This window comes from Berghia stephanieae, chromosome 10 (genome assembly GCF_034508935.2).
Source record: "Berghia stephanieae isolate SIO BIC M18660-M18661 chromosome 10, UCSD_Bste_1.3, whole genome shotgun sequence".
In the NCBI taxonomy this organism is placed as follows: domain Eukaryota; kingdom Metazoa; phylum Mollusca; class Gastropoda; order Nudibranchia; family Aeolidiidae; genus Berghia; species Berghia stephanieae.
The window spans coordinates 39,441,845-39,461,844 of record NC_088369.1 but is presented as its reverse complement, the minus strand read 5'-3'; the positions used below and the strand labels follow the sequence as shown (position 1 = coordinate 39,461,844).

The following is a 20,000-nucleotide window of genomic DNA, read 5'->3' as shown; positions in this document are numbered from 1 at the left end:
CCAAAGAGTGTGTAGGGTAACGTAGTTACCAAGAGCTCTCACTTCTCTTAACCGCAATGCTATTGTCGCGTGCCAGGCGAGACAGCGAGGTGGGTGTGCTCCGCGTGTATCAAGCGCGCTAGGCTTACTGATACAATGAAGAAAATACGAGTAGAAGACGGAAGATGCGTGGCTTCACCAAAAACGGGAAGTGAAAGCTCTTGGTAACATAACAATCGTTACCTACACGCTCTTTGCTACAACTTTTTTACATAGACACTATTGCTCTAAATTGTTATTTTTTTCTCATGCATCTTATGACTGAAGTAGGTACTCATATTTTTCACAAGAACGTATGGCTACACTACCTATCATGGACCACGTATTTCTCAACGATTACTCTTCTCAAGGAATTAACGAGTCTGAAGAAAGTACTCTCTTTCTCCCCATGGACATTACAGCTCTAAAAGACTACTGGTACTTTTTTCCACGATCTTTATTGCTCTAAATTACTTATTTTTTTCTCATGCATCTTATGACTGAAGTAGGTACTCATATTTATCCCAGGGACGTATGGCTACACTACCTATCATGGACCATTTCATTCTCAATGATTACTCTTCTCAAGGAATTCATGAGTCTGAAGAAAGTACTGTTTTTCTCCCCATGGACATTACAGCTCTAAAAGACTACTGGTACTTTTTCCACGATCTTTATGGCTCTAAATTACTTATTTTTTCTCACTGATATTGAGGATCTGAAATAGGTACCCGTTTTTCAGACGGGCCTTATGACACTAAAGGACTACTTTTTCCACAGATCGGCTTGAGGATGTGAAGTATTTAGCCCTTTTCTGAAGGGTGAATGGCCCTAAAGACTACTTTCCTTTTTTTTAAAAAATCTTTACGGCTTTGAGGGACTCCTTTTTGATCTTACTCTCGATCGATGATCCGAAGAAGGCATTCGTTTTTTCAAGAGGCCTGATGGCTATAAATGATGACTTTTTTATGAATCATGATCGCTCTAAATGATTGCACTTTCCATCGAATTTATGACTTCGAAGTGCCTGTTGTCCCTGAATGAACACCCTTTTATCCAACGACACTATAATATAGCCTAATTATTTGAAAACCTTAACAAGTCAAATTTATAGTTATAGTTTTGGAAATCATTATTTTTCCTTGTAATTCATCTGTTATATTATATTTGTTATATTTATTTTGTTTGGATCTATAATGTAAACATTTGAGTATATATCTCCCAGTGGGATTTTGTGCTGATGTCTGAATGAGACTTTTAGGTGATCTCAAACTAAGTACATTGATAGTGTGCTCTTAGAATCTGCATTTTATCCCTATTTGAACCAGTCTCCATTTTCCTACTTTTTCCTGGGTATCTGTATTTGTAATTCCAGAATTATTTTTCACTCGCTTATTTTCTTCCCTTTTTTCCTGGGTACCTTTATTTGTAATTCCAGATATTTTTTACTCGCTCATTTTCTTCCTTTTTACTGGCGCTGAAATGACCTAAATGTGTCGCAAGCGCCGTAAAACCTCTTAAAAACAAACAACAACAAAACCTCACCTTGGTCTCCATCCACGCCAGGTAAACCGTTTTCTCCAGGCAGACCAGGCTCTCCGGTGTCTCCAGGTAGCCCGTCTTGACCTTTAGGCCCGATGCCGTCGAAACCTCGTCCTGGGTAACCTTTGACACCACGGTCTCCGGGGTCACCAGGATAACCACGCAATGCGGGGACACCACTCAAACCGGCAGGACCTGGTTCGCCTGTTGTTGTTAATTTTTTTTTTTTTTTTTTGGAGAGGGGAGGATGCGTGTTTTTGATGGGTTGTTTTTTTGTTTGTTTATTTTGTTTGTTTGTTGGTTTTTTTTTTTTGTTTAGTTGTTTTGTTTTGTTTTGGGGGATTTTTTCGGAAAAGAAAAGAAGCAAAAGTTATTATAAATTCTTTTTATATATACTTAAAACAAAAACAATAGCAAGATTTTTTATGAAACCTTTGCAGTAGGGTTGAAGTTTACTCTATTTGGCAACATTATGGCAAACCAGTGTGCCTTTTGCTTCGTTGGCCAGTAGGTACGGAGTTCGACTCCCAACTGCCCTGCGTAGTCTTGAGCTAGTCCCCCCACGCACTATCTCACTTTTCATCCATTAATTCCGGCTAACGCTTTGTTTATTCCAATCTTCCCTTTGTTGGGATAGACCATAAAGACGAATTTCCCCTTCGGGGATAAACAGAGAATGTTCATTATTGTATTGATAGCTCAATCCAAAAGAGACAATAATTTATCCAACAGACAAAGCCGAAAGGAACATGGAGAAGAATTAAAGAAGCTGATATACAGAGAAGTGATAAGACATGGAATGAGATTTTTTCAAAAAGTTAGCCCAGGATAGAGAAGGATGGAAACTGTTTGTCTGTGGCCTATACCCTGAGCCAGGGTGAAAAAGGCAATGATGCTGATGATGATGATGATGATGATGATATAACCACAGATATACTTCACAGTATATAGACTTTAATTCAATTTTCTGAATACAAACTAGGGATGGGTCTTATTCGATACATTAAGCTTGAAATAAGTGAGTATTCGATACTTTTTAAAGCTTAATCGATATTCCATTTGTGGCTTGCTTTGGATTTGTTATGAATAATAAAAATACACATTTATACAGCGCTCATTCTCGTGTAAAACACAAGCTCTGGGCACTATGCAATATAAATCATCATTTTTGAGTGAAAAAAAACAACAACAAAAAACAAACAAATTCATAGCCAAATCAAGGATCCATAGTGTCAATAAAAGCAAAAAAAAGTAACTCTTTTATTAACAAAGGTAAAATAAAGTGTTTAAATGGAAGAATATTAAAATGAACAACTCCATCGACAATGCAGACTCCTACCTTACTAAAAAGTCTGTGGCAAGCTGACAGTTGTCGTGCGGTTATGTGGTCTAGTGGTATGACACTCGCTTTCGGATCGGAAGGTCCTGGGTTCGAGCCTCGCGCTCGGCGCATAGTTGAGTCCTTGGAAAAGGCTCTTTACTCACATTCTCTCGCCGTACTCAGGTGTAAGATAAGTACCTGGCCGTTAACGATGTTGTCTTTGTCCGAAAAATTGTAATATCGCCTAACAGGCGTCATGTCCCGTCCTACATGTTAAATGTTGCTGTTGACCAGGGACCCCTTTAAAGCGTTTTGAACACATTTAGTGGATATTGCGCTATATAAAGCTCATTTATTTATTTTTTTGACCCAACCTAGTCTGATCTCGTGACCAGTAAGTAGTACGCTGTATGCCCATTGTTATCATTTCCCTTACAATTTTAGCTAGTATCGAAAAAGTGACCCCTCGTCTCAAAACGGTATTAAGTCGGAATGATTAGGTTGCTGAAAATTGAATTTCTGGCCAAAATAATCAGACTTAAGTTGAGTTTATATTTTTTATTGAGGAGAATGAATATCATATTTTAGAATGCTAAATACCAATAATTCATACTTTTGGCCGGTTTAACGTTAATTTGAGTTTATGGCATCTGGTCCATCCTGACATAATACTGTTTTGAGACGTTTGGTCACATATGTTATTCGATGTTGAATTTTTTTTATTCGATAGAGTGCACGATACAGTTCAGTATCGATTAAGGCCCATCCCTAGTACAAACATTATACAGTTTTGAGAAGGTTGAGCACATAATATGTGACCCTTCGCCTCAATACGTTATAATGCCCGGGTGATTTAGAAACATTAAATAAATGTATAGCCATCATTGTGACTCTTGGGTTTAACTCTCTCCTTACAGGCTATTTTCAGGACTGTCCCCAAAACTTCACACCCAACCTATACAAAAATAGATTTATTTCACTCAAACACAAAATCTGTTTGTTCTTGCTATAGGGAATGAGATTAGCGGAAGAGTAGCGTCCCTTGATTAGAAGTCACGAGCGGAAAAGTTATTAGAGAGAGAACGTCATGTTGGTTGTGCGGCATGAGACACTTCACCGAAAGCGAGGACGAGAGAGACGCATGCGCAAAACCATTTTGACGTTCTCTCTGTAAGGTGACGTCCAATCAAGGGACGCTACTCTTCCGCTAATCTCATTCCCTATACATATATATTACTTCAACACAGTGTTAATATACTTTAACTATAGCAAACATTTTTCTTCAAATATGATGTACAAAAGAGATTAGAATTACAAAAATGGTGGCTGCATCGTAACAAATGTGATGATTTTCATATGGATGGTAAGGACGGGCTAATTCCTGGTTTTTTTTTACTTTTTAACTTTATTATTGAATGTAGTTTCCTACAGATTAAACGTTAAGAAATTTACTTCTCAGACCATTTTAAGTTTAAATTCTCTTTTTGGACATCCGGTTCACGCCAACATACGTACACATACTTGCAGGTCTGATAACCGAAATAATTTATGACCCACCGTCTCTAAACGGTATTATGTCGTGATGACCCGGGTGCAAAAACATGAATTTATGGACAAAAACATGAAACTTGAGATTTGTTTCGATTTGTTATGTAAGAGAATGAAGACAATTTCTCACAATGCAAAAGCTCAAAAAATTGGTATTTACTTTCAATTTAATTCTAAAGTCACTTTTCGGGGTCCAATTCAACCCGACATAATACCGTTTCGAGACGAAGGGTCACATTTATTAAATTTCCTTGTTTTAGCCAAATTAGGGGTCTCGTTAGCTCAGTTGGTAGAGCACTCGCTTCACAAGCAAAGGGACTGAGATCGATGAGACGATGGGTTAGCATATAGAAGGAACGAAATTGACGTCATTAAGCTCGTTATTGTTATTGTTTTTCGCCAGCCATTTTTATGAGTAGTTAGCTATCACTAAATTCTAATAATCATAAATAACTTTTTAAAGTTACACATAGTTTTTTTGGGTTGGTATTTGATATCCGGCTGGCGTGTGTTGCGGGTCTTTTTTGCTAAACGTACAGCATCAATACCATGGCGTACCTTTAGGACCGACGACGTCATCTCCTGGGGCGCCTGGCATGCCGGGGTCACCCTGTTGACCTTCGAGTCCTGGGGTTCCATCATGACCATCCTCTCCCAAAATACCTGTGAAAAGAATAATAAGATTAGAAGATAGTTTGACGACGATGATGATGATGATGATGATGATGATGATGATCGTGATGATGATGACGACGACAATAACAACGACGACGGCAACCTCCGTACCTTGGTCTCCCACATCTCCTTTAATACTGTAGCCTGGTTCTCCTTGGGCTCCTGGGATTCCCTGTCGTCCAGGGAAACCTTGGTCTCCTCTGGGTCCTGGATCGCCAATCTCTCCAGGAAAACCTAGAATGTTCATAGAAAATACACACGTAATCAGAAAAATGGGTGTGATAGAGAGAGGTGGAGAGAGAGGGGGGGGGGGAGATAGAGATAGAAGTAGAGAGAGAGAGGGAGAAAGAGGTATATAAGATGGAGGGAGGGAGAGAGAGAGGAAGAGAGAGAGAGAGAGAGAGAGAGAGAGAGAGAGACAGACAGACAGACACACTTACACACACGCACCCCCCCCCCCCTCATACACACACGGGCCAAACACTTACTCAATCATATAGAGAAAGAGAGATGGAGAATTGAAGTAAAAGATGTAGACTGGTTCAATCGAATAAGAGGGAAAGAGAAAGAGGGGTGGGGGGGGGGGAGATAGAGACAGGGGGGAGTGAGAGAGAAAGATAGAGAGAGATAGACAAATACAAACACAGAGAGATAGAGAAAGTGTTTATGTGTGTGTCCGTGAGTATTTGTGTGTGTGTGTGTGTGTGTGTGTGTTTGTGTCCGACAGAAAAATAGTTACTATACTGACCTTTGCTTCCTTGGAAACCTACATCTCCAGGAAGTCCATTTCTACCCCTGGGTCCAGGGGTGCCTATTTCTGTGTCCAGGTACTCTCCGTCTGGTCCAGGGGTACCTTGAGGCCCTCTAAGTCCTTGGAAACCTTTTTCTCCTGTCATTCCCTGTCATGAAATAAAAATAAATGAGATGAAATTTCTTTCATTCATTCCCTAGGGAAAATCTGTCCTCAAAGTCAATTCTAAGAAAAGGCAGCTTCTTCTTCTTCTTCTTCTTCTTCTTCTTCTTCTTCTTCTTCTTCTTCTTCTTCTTCTTCTTCTTCTTCTTCGTCTTCTTCTTCTCCTTCTTCTTCTTCTTCTTCTTCTTCTTCTTCTTCTTCTTCTTCTTCTTCTTCTTCTTCTTCTTCTTCTTCTTCTTCTTCTTCTTCTTCTTCTTCTTCTTCTTCTTCTTTTTCTTTCTTTCTTCTTCTTCTTCTTCTTCTTCTTCTTCTTCTTCTTCTTCTTCTTCTTCTTCTCTTCTTCTTCTTTTTCTTCTTCTTCTACTACTACTACTACTTCTTCTTCTTTTCTTCTTCTTCTTCTTCTTCTTCTTCTTCTTCTTCTTCTTCTTCTTCTTCTTCTTCTTCTTCTTCTTCTTCTTCTTCTTCTTCTTCTTCTTCTTCTTCTTCTTCTTCTTCTTCTTCTTCTTCTTCTTCTTCTGTTTCTTCTTCTTCTAAATAATGTGAATAATGTGAAATGTTGAAAACTAAGATGAATCCGTTGTGACAAAGGAAACAAGTCAAATGGAATTCAAAAGCAAGTCGATAGCGTGGGCTTCATTTAAATCTCTCACCCAAGGGACATAACCGGTTAATTAAGCCATCCAGGATTACAAGAAATGGAATGAGTTAGAAAGTGCCAGAAGACAATAGAGAATAAAAATTGCGCGGCGGTGATGGGGTCTCGAACACGCGACCTCTAGCCCCCATCGCCGCCGCGACATTTTTATTCTCTATTGTCTTCTGGCATTTTCCTACTCACTTAATTTCTTGTTATCATCAACATAAGTGCCTGCTCCATTCACTTTTCTGAATTAATTTTCATCCAGGATTACCTACCTTTTGTCCATTGTATTTGTATCCAATCTCTGGCCCAAGGGACATAACCGGTCAATAATTCCATCCAGGATTACCCACCTTTTGTCTATTGTATCCAATCTCTGACCCAAGGGACATAACCGGTTAATAATGCCATCCAGGATTACTTACCCTTTATCCATTGTATCCAATCTCTGACCCAAGGGACATAACTGGTTAATAATGCCATCCAGGATTACCCACCTTTTGTCCATTGTATCCAATCTCTGACCCAAGGGCATGACCGGTTAATAATTCCATCCAGGATTACCCACCGTTTGTCCATTGTATCCAATCTCTGACCCAAGGGCATGACCGGTTAATAATTCCATCCAGGATTACCCACCTTTTGTCCATTGTATCCAATCTCTGACCCAAGGGCATGACCGGTTAATAATGCCATCCAGGATTACTTACCTTTTGTCCATTGTATCCAATCTCTGGCCCAAGGGACATAACCGTTTAATAATTCCATCCGGGATTCCCTACCTTTTGTCCATTGTATCCAATCTCTGACCCAAGGGACATAACTGGTTTATAATTCCATCCAGGATTACCCACCTTTTGTCCATTGTGTCCAATCTCTCCAGGATAACCTTTGTCTCCAGTCATTCCTTTTCCTCCGTATTCGCCCTGAACTCCGTCTTTACCACGCTTGCCCTGCACCACGAGAGAAAGAGAGAGAAAGAGAGAGAGAGAGAGAGAGAGAGAGAGAGAAAGAGAGAGAGAGAGTAGAGAGTAGAGAGAGAGAGAGAGAGCGAGAGCGAGGGAGATACATATATATTTAGAGAGAGAGAGAGAGAGAGAGAGAGAGAGAGAGAGTCAAATAGATAGATAAGTAAATATTCTTCGCAACGCGCTTCACAATATTCAATTTAATTAGATATACATTTCATAGGGGAATTTTCGTGAATTAAATTTCACAACTCAAATAGTCAACGATATATTCTATGCAGGATATTTAAAAGACATAGTTTTCTTTATATTTATTGTTCTTGTTGTTGTTGTTGCTATAAACTGTTCTTATTAACCCATGAAAATATGTGACCCAACGTCTCAAAACGGGATGGACCAGATGCTAAAAAGTCAAATTAAAGTTAAACTGGTCAAAAATATAAAAGGTTGGTATTTAGCACAGTAAAATATGATATTCCTTCTCCTTTATAAAACATATAAACTCAACTTGAGCATGATATTTCTGACTACAAATTCCATTTTCAGCATCTTAATCATCCCGACTTAATACCGTTTTGAAACGAGGGGTCACATATTATAGAAAAACAATCTGACACGGACAAGTTGTCCCAAGTTAGCGTCTAATCTGATTAATTGTGCGGCTATGTGGTCTAGTGGTATGACACTCGCTTTCGGATCGGAAGGTCCTGGGTTCGAGCCTCGCGCTCGGCGCATAGTTGAGTCCTTGGAAAAGGCTCTTTACTCACATTCTCTCACCATACTCAGGTGTAAAATGAGTACCTGGCTGTTAACAGCGTTGTCTTTGTCCGAAAAATTGTAATATCGCCTGACAGGCGCCATGTCCCGTCCTACATGTTAAATGTTTCTGTTGACCAGGGACCCCTTGTAAAGCGCTTTGAGCACATTTCAGTGGATATTGCGGTATATAAAGCTCAATTAAAAAAAAAAAAATTTAATTGTCATTTTCACTTATTAAGTCAAAGTCATAATACGCTACTGATCTAGAAGCTGTGGACTGTAAAATGTAAAATACAAAAATGAATATAACAACTTCAAAATAGAAAAAAATATCAAACACGGGACGTTTCGGGCTTTAAAAAGCACCCTCTACAGCCAACAATAACAACAACGAACCCAATGAAAAACAAATTAATAATTAGTTGTTTTTTTTTTAATGATTGACGACAGAGAGGTAATCGACACGTCTTTTCAGTATAGATAGAACGAAGTAAAGGACTCAACTATGCGCCGGGCGAGGCTCGAACCCAGGACCTTGTGATCCGAAAGCGAGTGTCATGCCGCAAGACCACATGGCCGCATAAATAATATTCCCAAAGCTCCTTTTTATTCTCTTCTCTTTATTCTTAGTATTTTGTCCATGCCCGAAGTCTTTATCCGGAAGACGACAGAGGACGGTAGTGCCGGGTCGTCGGAGTCAGTCTCCGGTGTGGGCTAGTCCTGATGGTTTTGACACTCGCCTTCGGATCGTTAAGCCCCTGGGTTCGAGTCCAGCTCTTAGCGGCGCGAAGAAAAGGCTCTCTACTCACACTGTCTCATCAAATTGAGTACGTTGCCCCATAACCCTCTTCTTCCAACCTGAAGCAAAATCGTCACATTTGTTACGACACAATACATTTGTTTTCTTATTCAGATTTATTTTGTACGTCACAAACTTTGAAGAATGATCTTTGTTTAACTATGACCCTTCGCCCCAAAACGGTATTAAGTCGGGATGGTAAAGATGTTGAAAATTGAATTTATAGCTAGAAATATCAGACTTGTGTTGTGTTTTTGTGTTTTATTGAGGAGAATGGACACTATATTTTAGGGTGCTGATGCCAACAATTTATATTTTTGACCAGTTTAACATTTAATTCGGCTTTTATGCAAAATGTTCGTTCGACATAATACGACGATGGGTCACAATTAATAAGAACATTAACTTGTTCTGTAGAGAGATTAAGTGTAAAAAATATATTTTTTGTTGGGTTAGCCCTAAGACTACGAAGCGACACACTTACCCTGCGTCCAGGAGGTCCCGGCAAGCCTGGATAGCCAGGCTCTCCAGGTTCTCCATTCTTTCCCTAAAAATAGGAAATGGTGAGGCATTGGTTGAAGGGGGAGCGGGGGAGGGGGGGGGGCGGGAGAAGAAAAAAAAAGCAATTAATGAAATAGACAATCTGGTCATATTATTAGAGTCAAATTCAACAATTGGATGCAATAGTCTTATGTCACGTCCGCCCAGCAACCAAGAGCTTGGTTCTAAACAAAGAAAATTGGTACCTACTTTTTTATTCTTCATGCTGACTAGAATTTTTTCACATGTAATGTGATCAGAATGTATAAAAGTCAAAACGTGATTAGATTCATAATGTTTTTCTCCTCTGGATACATTATTATACTCGTAGGAGAAGTATTTCATAAGGGCGTCAGCCATTATTCCGATAGTTATGAACCAGTTACTATGTTACTGTGCATCATTACGAGGGAAGTGACGTCACGACTGTTAAAGACTTTTATTATAATGAGTATTTCTCAGGACCCACGTGTATATATTTGCAGGTCAGATGATCGAATGGATTTATGGGCTTGATTTAACATAGTTATGATGGACAATATTTTGAGTTGGTTTAAACGTAATCCCATCACAAAAATGAGCCCATAATGAGGATGTTGAGATAGTCTTTTGGCTGGACAAGAAAAGATAAAGTGAGAAATGAACGAATTAGAAGGGTGACTGAAGTGAAGAATGTATCAATAAAGATGGGAGAAGATAGATTGAAATGGTTCGGATATGTAAAGAGTCGAGAGAGGGAGTACGTGGAAAGGAAAGAATTGGACTTACAAATAGCGGGTAAGAGGAAAAAGGGACGCCCAAAGACTAGATGGTGGGATAAGGTAAAGGATGATACGAAAGAACTGGGCCTGGAGGAAGATGATGCGCTGAACGGAGATGCGTGGAGATGTGGCATTAATTATGGCAACCCTGCAAAATGGGGGATAAGCTGAAATAAGAAGAAGAAGAGAAGCCTCGTGTCTACGTGTTTTTGACAAGTCATGGGTCATATTCTGCCATTGAAAGTTGAAATTAAAAGAAAATTCTAGATTAATTTTTTTTTCAAAGGACTTTAATCAGTGCATGGGAATGATCTTAATGAAGACAAAACTACTAAACATTATGGACTTTAACCTGTTACCTGCTGCACTCTGGAAAAAATCTCGTTTAAAAATTTGGCCAGAAAACTCGTCCTTCAAATATCGATCGATTTTAATGACTCTTACCTTCTCACAGCTTTTTTGCCAGGTCAATTTTATCAGAAATCCTGTGCCACCACACATCTATATATGACCTTTGTATTTATGAAGAAACCATTATTATGGACATATATGATGCACCGTGCAAAATTCCAAGGGAGAAGATTTTATAACTCTTTCGAGTTTATATGCATGGAAAATCGAACATATTCGTTTGATTTTGAATGAGAGTGAACTCGAGAGAGTTTAAGAGACGAGTAAATCAGTTCCAAACTTGACTACTTTGATTTATATCATTGAAAAATATGTTGACTACAACGTGCCTTTACCAATACTTAGTAGATGTTCGAAAGGCCTTTGACCTAAAAGGGTCTATCATCTCAGCATGTCGATTACCATACAAATGATCAGAATAATAAAAAGCACATGTCTTCAATATGTCAAGGCACCCACCATAAAGTAAGATTTGAAAAGGACCGATACCCTACTTGAACACAATAATTCAGCAAAAGGACAGGTGTAAGACAAGGTTGTATTTTTATACCCTCATTTTTCACCATTGATATAGATTTTATATCACTCAGAAAGGAAAGGAAAGGAAAGGAAAGGGTATGGTGTTCCAATTGGTAGAGCTATCTAATCTCAATTTTGCAGATGGCGATTAGCAAATGTGCACTGACGAATTGAATAATAACCTCACTGCTAAGCATGAGATTTTATACAAAGATGTGAAATCGCTTGAACACATGAAAATCATATTTAAAAGATGAAGAATCAGTAAAAGACAACAACTTAAATTCATTTCTCGAATTGAGCATCAACTCAAAACGAAAGAGCCACCGCAATCATTTTTCCATCTGCTATACTGAACCAACTGTGAAAAATTTAAAAGCTCCCCGGCCCTCTGAAGAGTTTAGTATTGTATTTACACCACTTGCAAAGTTAAACAAGAAGTGGTTGCAAGAAATTTCAAAAGAAATAAACCAACATTATAAGAAACGCGAGTGAGGAAAATATATATTTTTTAAAATTAATATGATTATGGAGAAATGGCTGCTGTGATGAAATATATACAATATTATTAAAGAAATGAGTGGGAAAGAGAGCAACGATGAGGTAAGATACATTAAGGGTACAAAAAAAGAGTACTGCGATATATAAAATGTAACAATAAAGCAGAAAATTGTACTCCACATCGAAGGCATTGACATGATGGCAATTAGTATAAGCGGTACATGTGATTAATTAAAATTAGCACATATATATATTATTGTCATTCATAAGCACATTTGATGGATGATGAAGTGAGTACTTCGTTTATTTATCATTTCAATTCATTTCAAAACAAATATATAGCTTGTGATTTACAGATATGATTTTGAAATGCAGATTTCTAAAAATGTATTGAACTCTTTGATATCAACATTATAGAAAAGTTTTAATTTATTTCTGAAGTAAAATACTATGACTGTTATCAATCAAAAATTATAGCGCAAAAGATAACTTAAATAAGTGAGGATACAATGTTGTGACTGACTCATATTGTTTAACTTATCTATGTGAAGAATAGATTATTTGAATTCTAAATATAAATTTAGTGAGACAGGTTTATCTTAAACACTTTCAATCTTTTTTTCTGAAAATGATAGTAACATATGGAAATTCTTTTGAAGTTACTTTTTTGTTCGATAGACTCAAATGCCTTTGAGTAATCAATATAAATTTTTTTTCGTTGATATTAGATTTACACATTTAAGATTAAAGTATGAATTCATGATTAATATTTCACTTTCTTTATATTTGTAGAATGAAATAGAATATTCCTGTTTTTATAATAGAATGCTTTACTCTGAAAGTAGAAAATAATGTATGGGATGAGTATAATCGCTTAATTGCAACGAAATAGACAAAGCAATCATGATAGGTTAATTATTTGAAAGAGAAGGGCACAAACACAACATGAATGATTATATTGTATTCTTATATGTTACAGTCAATGACATAAGCAGTCGGATGGTAAACTGAGATAATGCTAAGTTTAGTTAGAAGGTCAATTTTTATCAATAATGAGTTTTTTCCATAAATTATTAAATCAAGCCTAATTTCACTTCTAAATATTTTTACAGCTAGTCAAGTTGAAAAAGTATGAAATTTGAGAAAATTTGCTGGATGCCTTTCCCTTACATCTGACCATAACTTCATGAAAATCATCCGGTTTACTTCAAATAAAGATTAAAATGCTCTGGTGAACATATTCTTTCAGAGAATGCAAAAATGCAAATCCAAAATTTTCACCTTCCGACTGATTATGACATGCACTGACACATACCATTGTTTAATGAGCTCAGATTGACCTTGCCACAACTTGTTTTTTACGGAAGTCACAGTCGTCAGATTATTTTATTTCTCTCTTTATATTTTTAGTTCCAAATAGCCTACGACGTCAAAACTGAAATTTCCGCGCAGAATATTTTTTTAGACCCAGGCCATCCTATTTAATGACCCTCTTAATTAGTAACAATTTTATTTGTTAGGTTTATAGAAATTTCCGCGCAGAATGCAGACTTAGTGATGTGTATTATACAAATGTTGACCTGTTATTGAAGTTTGTACGGATGAATGAGAGGGTTATCTCCGAGAATACGAAATTTCAATATTATTGGTCAAAAAGTGTATTATAAAACGCCGGCTGTACAATGTTCTATAAAATCATAGTTAAACTCAGTAGATATAAAAATATCAAAAGAGTAAATATAATTTTCAAAATATTCGAGATTAGAAGAAAATTTTAGATATATTTAAAGTGTCAACAACAAAAAAGCGTCACATTGTTGCGTATTACCCCCCTTTGTTTTCATTATTCAAGTGATGTAACAAGGTACGGTGAAACAACTCAATACAAGTTCTTGCACGTGCGAGGTGAAGATTAGCAGTGAAAATGCATTATCTTTTACTGGTTTATTTACAAAGACGAAGAGTGGTGAGAGTGATCGATGAATAGGATAGGAAAAATATGGGTGGAGGCACGACGGGTGCAAGATTAAAATCTGTGTATGACATATTGCCAGACAAAGCAAAACATGAAAGCTGCAGAAAAGAATCATCCCCAGAAAACTAGCTTTTCTCAGGATCATATAAATCTTGTCTGCATATGGAGGGACTTTTTCAGCGTATTTCTTACTTGGGAACTACAGAACGCTGACGAAGGTTTTAGTCACTTTTATAAACCATACAAATCTGCCAAGTCGTATTGTAAATGAGCGAAACTTAATTAATATAAGTTATTCTCGTGTAAAGGGTGAAAATTAATCACAGCGTCCCAATAACTATGGACACAAAATGCCTACAATGAACCGAATACACATTTAGTCGTTTATATTTTTGGTCTTTTTATTTATTTTCTTTTATTTTAGTGTTTAAATTCTTGAGATAGTGATAAAATTGTTCTCTGACAAGGAGTTATTTGAATTACAAAGAGTAATTTGATTTACACAGCTCCGTCTAAATCAGGTAAATCCATATATGTTGGCAACACTATTCCTAGCACGGTTGCCAGATTATTTTCAGGCATTCTGCCAACTGGATTTTTAAAATCTGTCAAATACCACAAAAATCTGCCAAACCGTACTATTTATAGTACCCCCTTTGAAAACTTATCAGTTTTGTTAAACAAAATTTCGCAAGGCCGATGTCATAATTTTTTTTTCATTTCCCAAGTTTAAAAAATCGTGAAATTGAAAGTGAAACCACAAAAAAGCGGTCTCGAAATAGCTGACTAAACTGGCCTTGCAGGAAAATGTCGGTGAACCTGCCACAAAAATCTGGTTAATCAAACCAAGTGATTAGACCTATTTTGTAGTTTTGGCACAATCAAATCATCAGACAGAATTAATTGAGACAATGTTAGTGCTATAAAAGTAAAAGCGTTTATTCCTAGGCCTCGGAAAATAAAATCTGCCAACTATCTGCCAAATTGCCAAACCGTTTTTTTTTTCTTCCAGACGACTTCAAATTCTGCGAAAAAAAGGACATTTGGCAGAAAATCTGCCAAATTGGCAACCCTGATTCCTAGAGATAGATACGTCCTACCATTCATACAATCAGCCGAAGAGAAATCAGACAAGCTGCAAAGCGGAGGCAAGCTATATTATTATTATTTCTAACACAGCGGCTGCACAGCTCAAGCATAGTATAACGTTGCATGTACTACTACTGACTTACATTGGGGCCATTGAGGCCCCTGTCCCCAACGTCACCAGTTGCTCCAATTGATCCTTTATCACCCTTCTCTCCTTTCATCACGGTTTTATAATCAACACAATTTCCCACTCCAGGCTCTCCACGCTCTCCTTTAAAACCTTTTATGCCCTGCGGAGTATGTAAAATATTGGATGGGACAAGGATATGAAGAAGTTCATATTCGAAATAATAATATTATATTCCCCACTCACTGGTAGACCGGGATCGCTGAGTTCGTCTCAATCCCCGATTGGTCCTTTGAAACCCTTGAACCCAGAGTTTCCCTTCTGACCTTTTTCGATGGATCTGATTGGTCGACGACTCCGACCACATCAGAACGTTCTCTGAATCCTTTTTGTCAAACTGGAATAGACACATGAATGGATGGATCGGTGGAATGAAGGGATGGATGACAAGATGGATGGATAAGTAGATGGATTGATGGATGGATGGATAGATGGACAGATGAGTGAATAGGTGTATGGATGGATGGATAAGTGGATGGATGGGTGAATAGATGTTTGAATGGATAGATGGATGGATGGATGAGTGGATGGATGAGTGGATAAAGGTATGGATTGATAGATGGAAGGACGGATGAGTGAATGGATGGATGGGTGGATAGATGAATAGAGTGATAGATAGATGGATGGATGGATGGATGAGTGGATAGAAGTATGGATTGATAGATTGATTGATGGGTGAGTTGATGGATGGATGGACAGTTGATTGGTGGAGGAGCTGAAAATGATTGATCGGTGGGCTGGTGAGTGAATAAGAGGGAGTACGAGTGAATGGTTGGATTTAGAGTAAGAGAACTGACTCAATACCGGCTGATTGGATGGTTGATTGATTGATTGATTGGTTGATTAATTTATTGCTTGATTGTTTGATAGGTTGACGGTTTGATTGGTTGGTTGGTTGATTGTTTGATTGGTTGGTTAGTTGATTGGTTGGTTGGTTGGTCGATTATTGGATTGGTTGATTGTTCAATTGATTGGTTGATTGTTTGATTGGTTGGTTGTCTGATTGGTTGGTTGGTTGATTGTTTGATTTGTTGGTTGATTGTTTGATTTGTTGGTTGATTGTTTGATTGGTTGGTTGATTGTTTGATTTGTTGGTTGATTGTTTGATTTGCTGGTTGATTGTTTGATTTGTTGGTTGATTGTATGATTTGTTGGTTGATTGTTTGATTTGTTGGTTGATTGTTTGATTTGTTGGTTGATTGTTTGATTTGTTGGTTGATTGTTTGATTTGTTGGTTGATTGTTTGATTTGTTGGTTGATTGTTTGATTTGTTGGTTGATTGTTTGATTTGTTGGTTGATTGTTTTATTGGTTCTTTGGTTGTTTTAGCGGTTGGTTATTGTTAGGTGGGTTGTTTTATTGATTGATTGCTTTTTTAGATTTCTTGATTCGTTGAATGGTTGGTTTGTTGGTTGATGGTTTGATTGTTGATTGTTTGATTGTATCGTTGTTTAATTGCTTGATTGATAAGTTGGTTGATTGTTTGATTGGATGGTTGGTTGTTTGATCAGTTGATTGATTGCTTTATCGGTCGATTGTTTTATTGGTTGGTTGATTGTTTGATTGGCTAGTTGCTTGTTTTATTGGTTGGTTGATTGTTTGATTGGTTGATTGTTTTATTGGTTGATTGTTGGATTGGTTGGTATATGTTTGGTTGGTGATTGTTTGATGATTTTTTAAATGGTTGGTTAATTGTTTGATTGGCTAGTTGATTTTTTGATTGGTTGCTTGGTTTATTGTTTGATTGGTTGGTTGGTTTATTGTTTGATTGATTGGTTGGTTGATTCTTTGATTGGTTGGTTGTTCGATTAGTTTGCTGATTGTTTGATTGGTTGAATGTTTACTTGGTTGGTTTATCCATGATTTTATAAAGAATGTATAACTAGATGCCATTGAATTGGTGGGTCGATGACTGTATGAATTGTTGGATGGATGGGTGGATTGAGGATTGTATTGATGGATAGCTTGATGGATGCATGGATGGATAGATGATTGGTTGGGTGATTAAATGGATGGATGTTTGGATGAATGAATTTATATATGAATGGCATCATGATGAAAAAGCGTAGTGGTTAAAATTTAGGTATTATAAGGTGCAAGTGCCAACAGGACACACTAGGTTGACGTAGGGAAACGAGAGAGAGAGAGAGAGAGAGAGAGAGAGAGAGAGAGAGTGAGAGAGAGAGAGAGATGAGGGAATGTTTGAGTGTGTATGTGTGTGAGCGAGAGATGGAGAGGGAAAGAGAGAGAGAGAGAGGGGGGGGAGATATATACATATATATATATATATATATATATATATGCTGGGGATGGTGATTTAAGAGCTCTGAAAAGCCCCCAAGTAGTCTCTCCGTATATTAGGCAGTCTGAGGAAACTTGAAATGTATAAAACGTTACGACATAAAACAATGTTCATAATCTTAATTTTAATACTTTTAAATTACATGAGCGACAAATATGACACAGTGGGCATTTTCAGGGATAAAGAACTCATACCACCATGACTCATTTATTCTCTCAGCTGGTCTGATGGAACTAAATTTCCATTTCATACATTAAACGTCAATTGTTAGATTTGTTTTTTGTAATTGCATTCCCACTACAACCACCGTTGGCCACAGCCATGACCTTATTCAGACCTCAGTCAAATGAGTTAATGTCTGTAAATGTTTGTACCCTAAGAACATAACACAGGGACTAGACCCATCAGGTCATTGACAACGCTCAACATCGCTTGTCTTGTTTATAAAACGAGACATTGGAAGTACGAGGTATGTTTCAGAATTAAGTTTCCTTATCATGCTCTACTCGCATAATATTATTATAAATAATCTTGTATTTGGTTTCAAATTAAACTTTAATTAATTACAAATTCAACACAAGAACCGTTAAGTTCATAAAACGGCTATGTGATCGAGTGGTATGACACTCGCTTTCGGATCGGAAGGTCCTGGGTTCGAGCCTCGCACTCGGCGCATAGTTGAGTCCTGGGAAAAGGCTCTTTACTCACATTCTCTCACCGTACTCATGTGTAAAATGAGTACATGTTCGTTAACAGCATCGTCTTTGTCCGAAAAATTGTAATATCGCCTAACAAGCGTCATGTCCCGTCCTACATGTTAAATGTTGCTGTTGACCAGGGACCCCTTGTACATCGCTTTGAGCACATTTAGTGGATATTGCGCTATATAAAGCTTATTTTTTTCACTTCACACACGTCTGCATTTGGAATACCAAACGGTCAAAGATGGTGGCCAGTGGCAGTTTGTCCATAGCATGGCCATGATTGCAGTCCTCGTCGCTTCTTGAATCTGGTCCTCGTTTTCAAATCGTTGACATCCAAGCATTTCTCTCATCTTAGGTAGGTAGGTAGGCATCCTTCCGTCTTGAGAGATGATGGTTGGCGCCCTGTTTGGCTTTAGTCTCATCAGTCTTGTTGAGAGCAACGACGGGCATGACTCAGCAGACCAATCCTTGCACGGCAGTCTCTACCGCAGTTTCTGCACACGTAGTTTGACTGTGTGTTTGATATTTGGATCTGCTGCCTCTCTTTCCTCCTTGCTCTCCTCTCCTCTCCTCTTAGGTAAGAGCTAGATATCTTTGTTACTTACTCAGCTGTGGCCCATTGACAGTTTATGAATCATTTTGAATAAATCTGTATTTATATTGTGGTTCCCAATACAGGAAATAACTCTTCTACTTACGAAGTTCTTAAGCAAGAGATAACACAAATGTGTGATATTTAAAAAAAAACTGGTGAGTAGAAAAGTGCCAGAAGACAATAGAGAATAAAAATTTCGATCGGCGATGGGGGCTCTTACCCGCGACCTTACTGATACGACAATTCCGCCTGGCCGGGGAGAGCGTGACTCTCCCGTATGAGCTATCCACGATCCCAAAAAGATCGCTTCTAACCCTAGTCTTATTAGAGCCTTCTCTCCCTGACTTCTTGAGGTCACGGGTTCAACACACACAAACGCCGCAAAGTTAATTGGTCTGCATTTTAGCTTTATTTTATAATGTTATGTGTACGCCAGCTGTGTTTCTTTGTTACTTACTGAGTTGTGGTCAATTGACAGTTGATGAATCATTTTGAATAAATACGTATTATAATGTGGTTCACAATACAGATAATAACTCTTCTACTTACGAAGTTCTTAACTCACTCAACCCGAACACCGACTATATCCGTAGTATACCCGGGGTTACTTTTACCCCATGCCTATTTATTATATTTTTAGGTTTTGCATGTTACTGGTAGTTGAATATAACTATCTATGTACATGCTCTCATTTTTAATACATTTTTTCCCATTTTGAAACGTAGCAAAAATCTCTAGGATTGAGTGAGTTAAGCAATAGGTAACACAAATGTGTGTGTGTTTTTTAAAAAACTGGTTCCAGTCTCATTGGAGGTGTAAAACCACTCCTCCGGAAGACTGGACACATACATTGTGTAATTGAAACTCTGGTTTGAAAGTGATGGCATCCGATTTTATAGTCTAACTATAAGCTGGTAGTCAATAAAAGTCATCCAACCTCGCTTTCTATGCCCCGTAATCCTAAGAATCTTCCTATGCATTCTGCTTCTAAAATAGTAATGCCACCGTATGATTCAAGGTGTAACCTATTCATTATTAGTCTTCCGAAGGACTGGTTACAAACACACTTCCAATGAATTTAGAACCTGACAGTATAACTTGTGACAGGAGGAACATTGTTTAGGGGTTGACAGCGTGGAAATTGGACGGGGGGGGGGGGGGGGGGGGTATGGATCTTACCGATTCTCCTTTATTAATCAAGGTGGATTCTTTTCCTCTATCTCCTTTCTCT

General features: G+C 37.8%; 1 protein-coding gene across 1 annotated transcript in view; it reads right to left on the bottom strand.

Annotated features, from left to right (window-relative positions):
* The window catches only part of LOC144980664 (uncharacterized), a 74,396-nt gene that overhangs the window by 25,833 nt on the left and 28,563 nt on the right, over positions 1-20,000 (bottom strand). The window contains exons 10-17 of the mRNA XM_078928343.1: positions 19,949-20,000; positions 15,126-15,272; positions 9,671-9,733; positions 7,515-7,613; positions 5,853-6,003; positions 5,216-5,338; positions 4,988-5,092; positions 1,564-1,764 (exon numbers count right to left, since the gene is read on the bottom strand). The exon at positions 19,949-20,000 is cut by the window's right edge and continues 29 nt beyond it. Coding sequence (XP_078784469.1) covers positions 1,564-1,764; positions 4,988-5,092; positions 5,216-5,338; positions 5,853-6,003; positions 7,515-7,613; positions 9,671-9,733; positions 15,126-15,272; positions 19,949-20,000 — 941 coding nt within the window. The remainder of the gene's footprint in view (positions 1-1,563; positions 1,765-4,987; positions 5,093-5,215; positions 5,339-5,852; positions 6,004-7,514; positions 7,614-9,670; positions 9,734-15,125; positions 15,273-19,948) is intronic.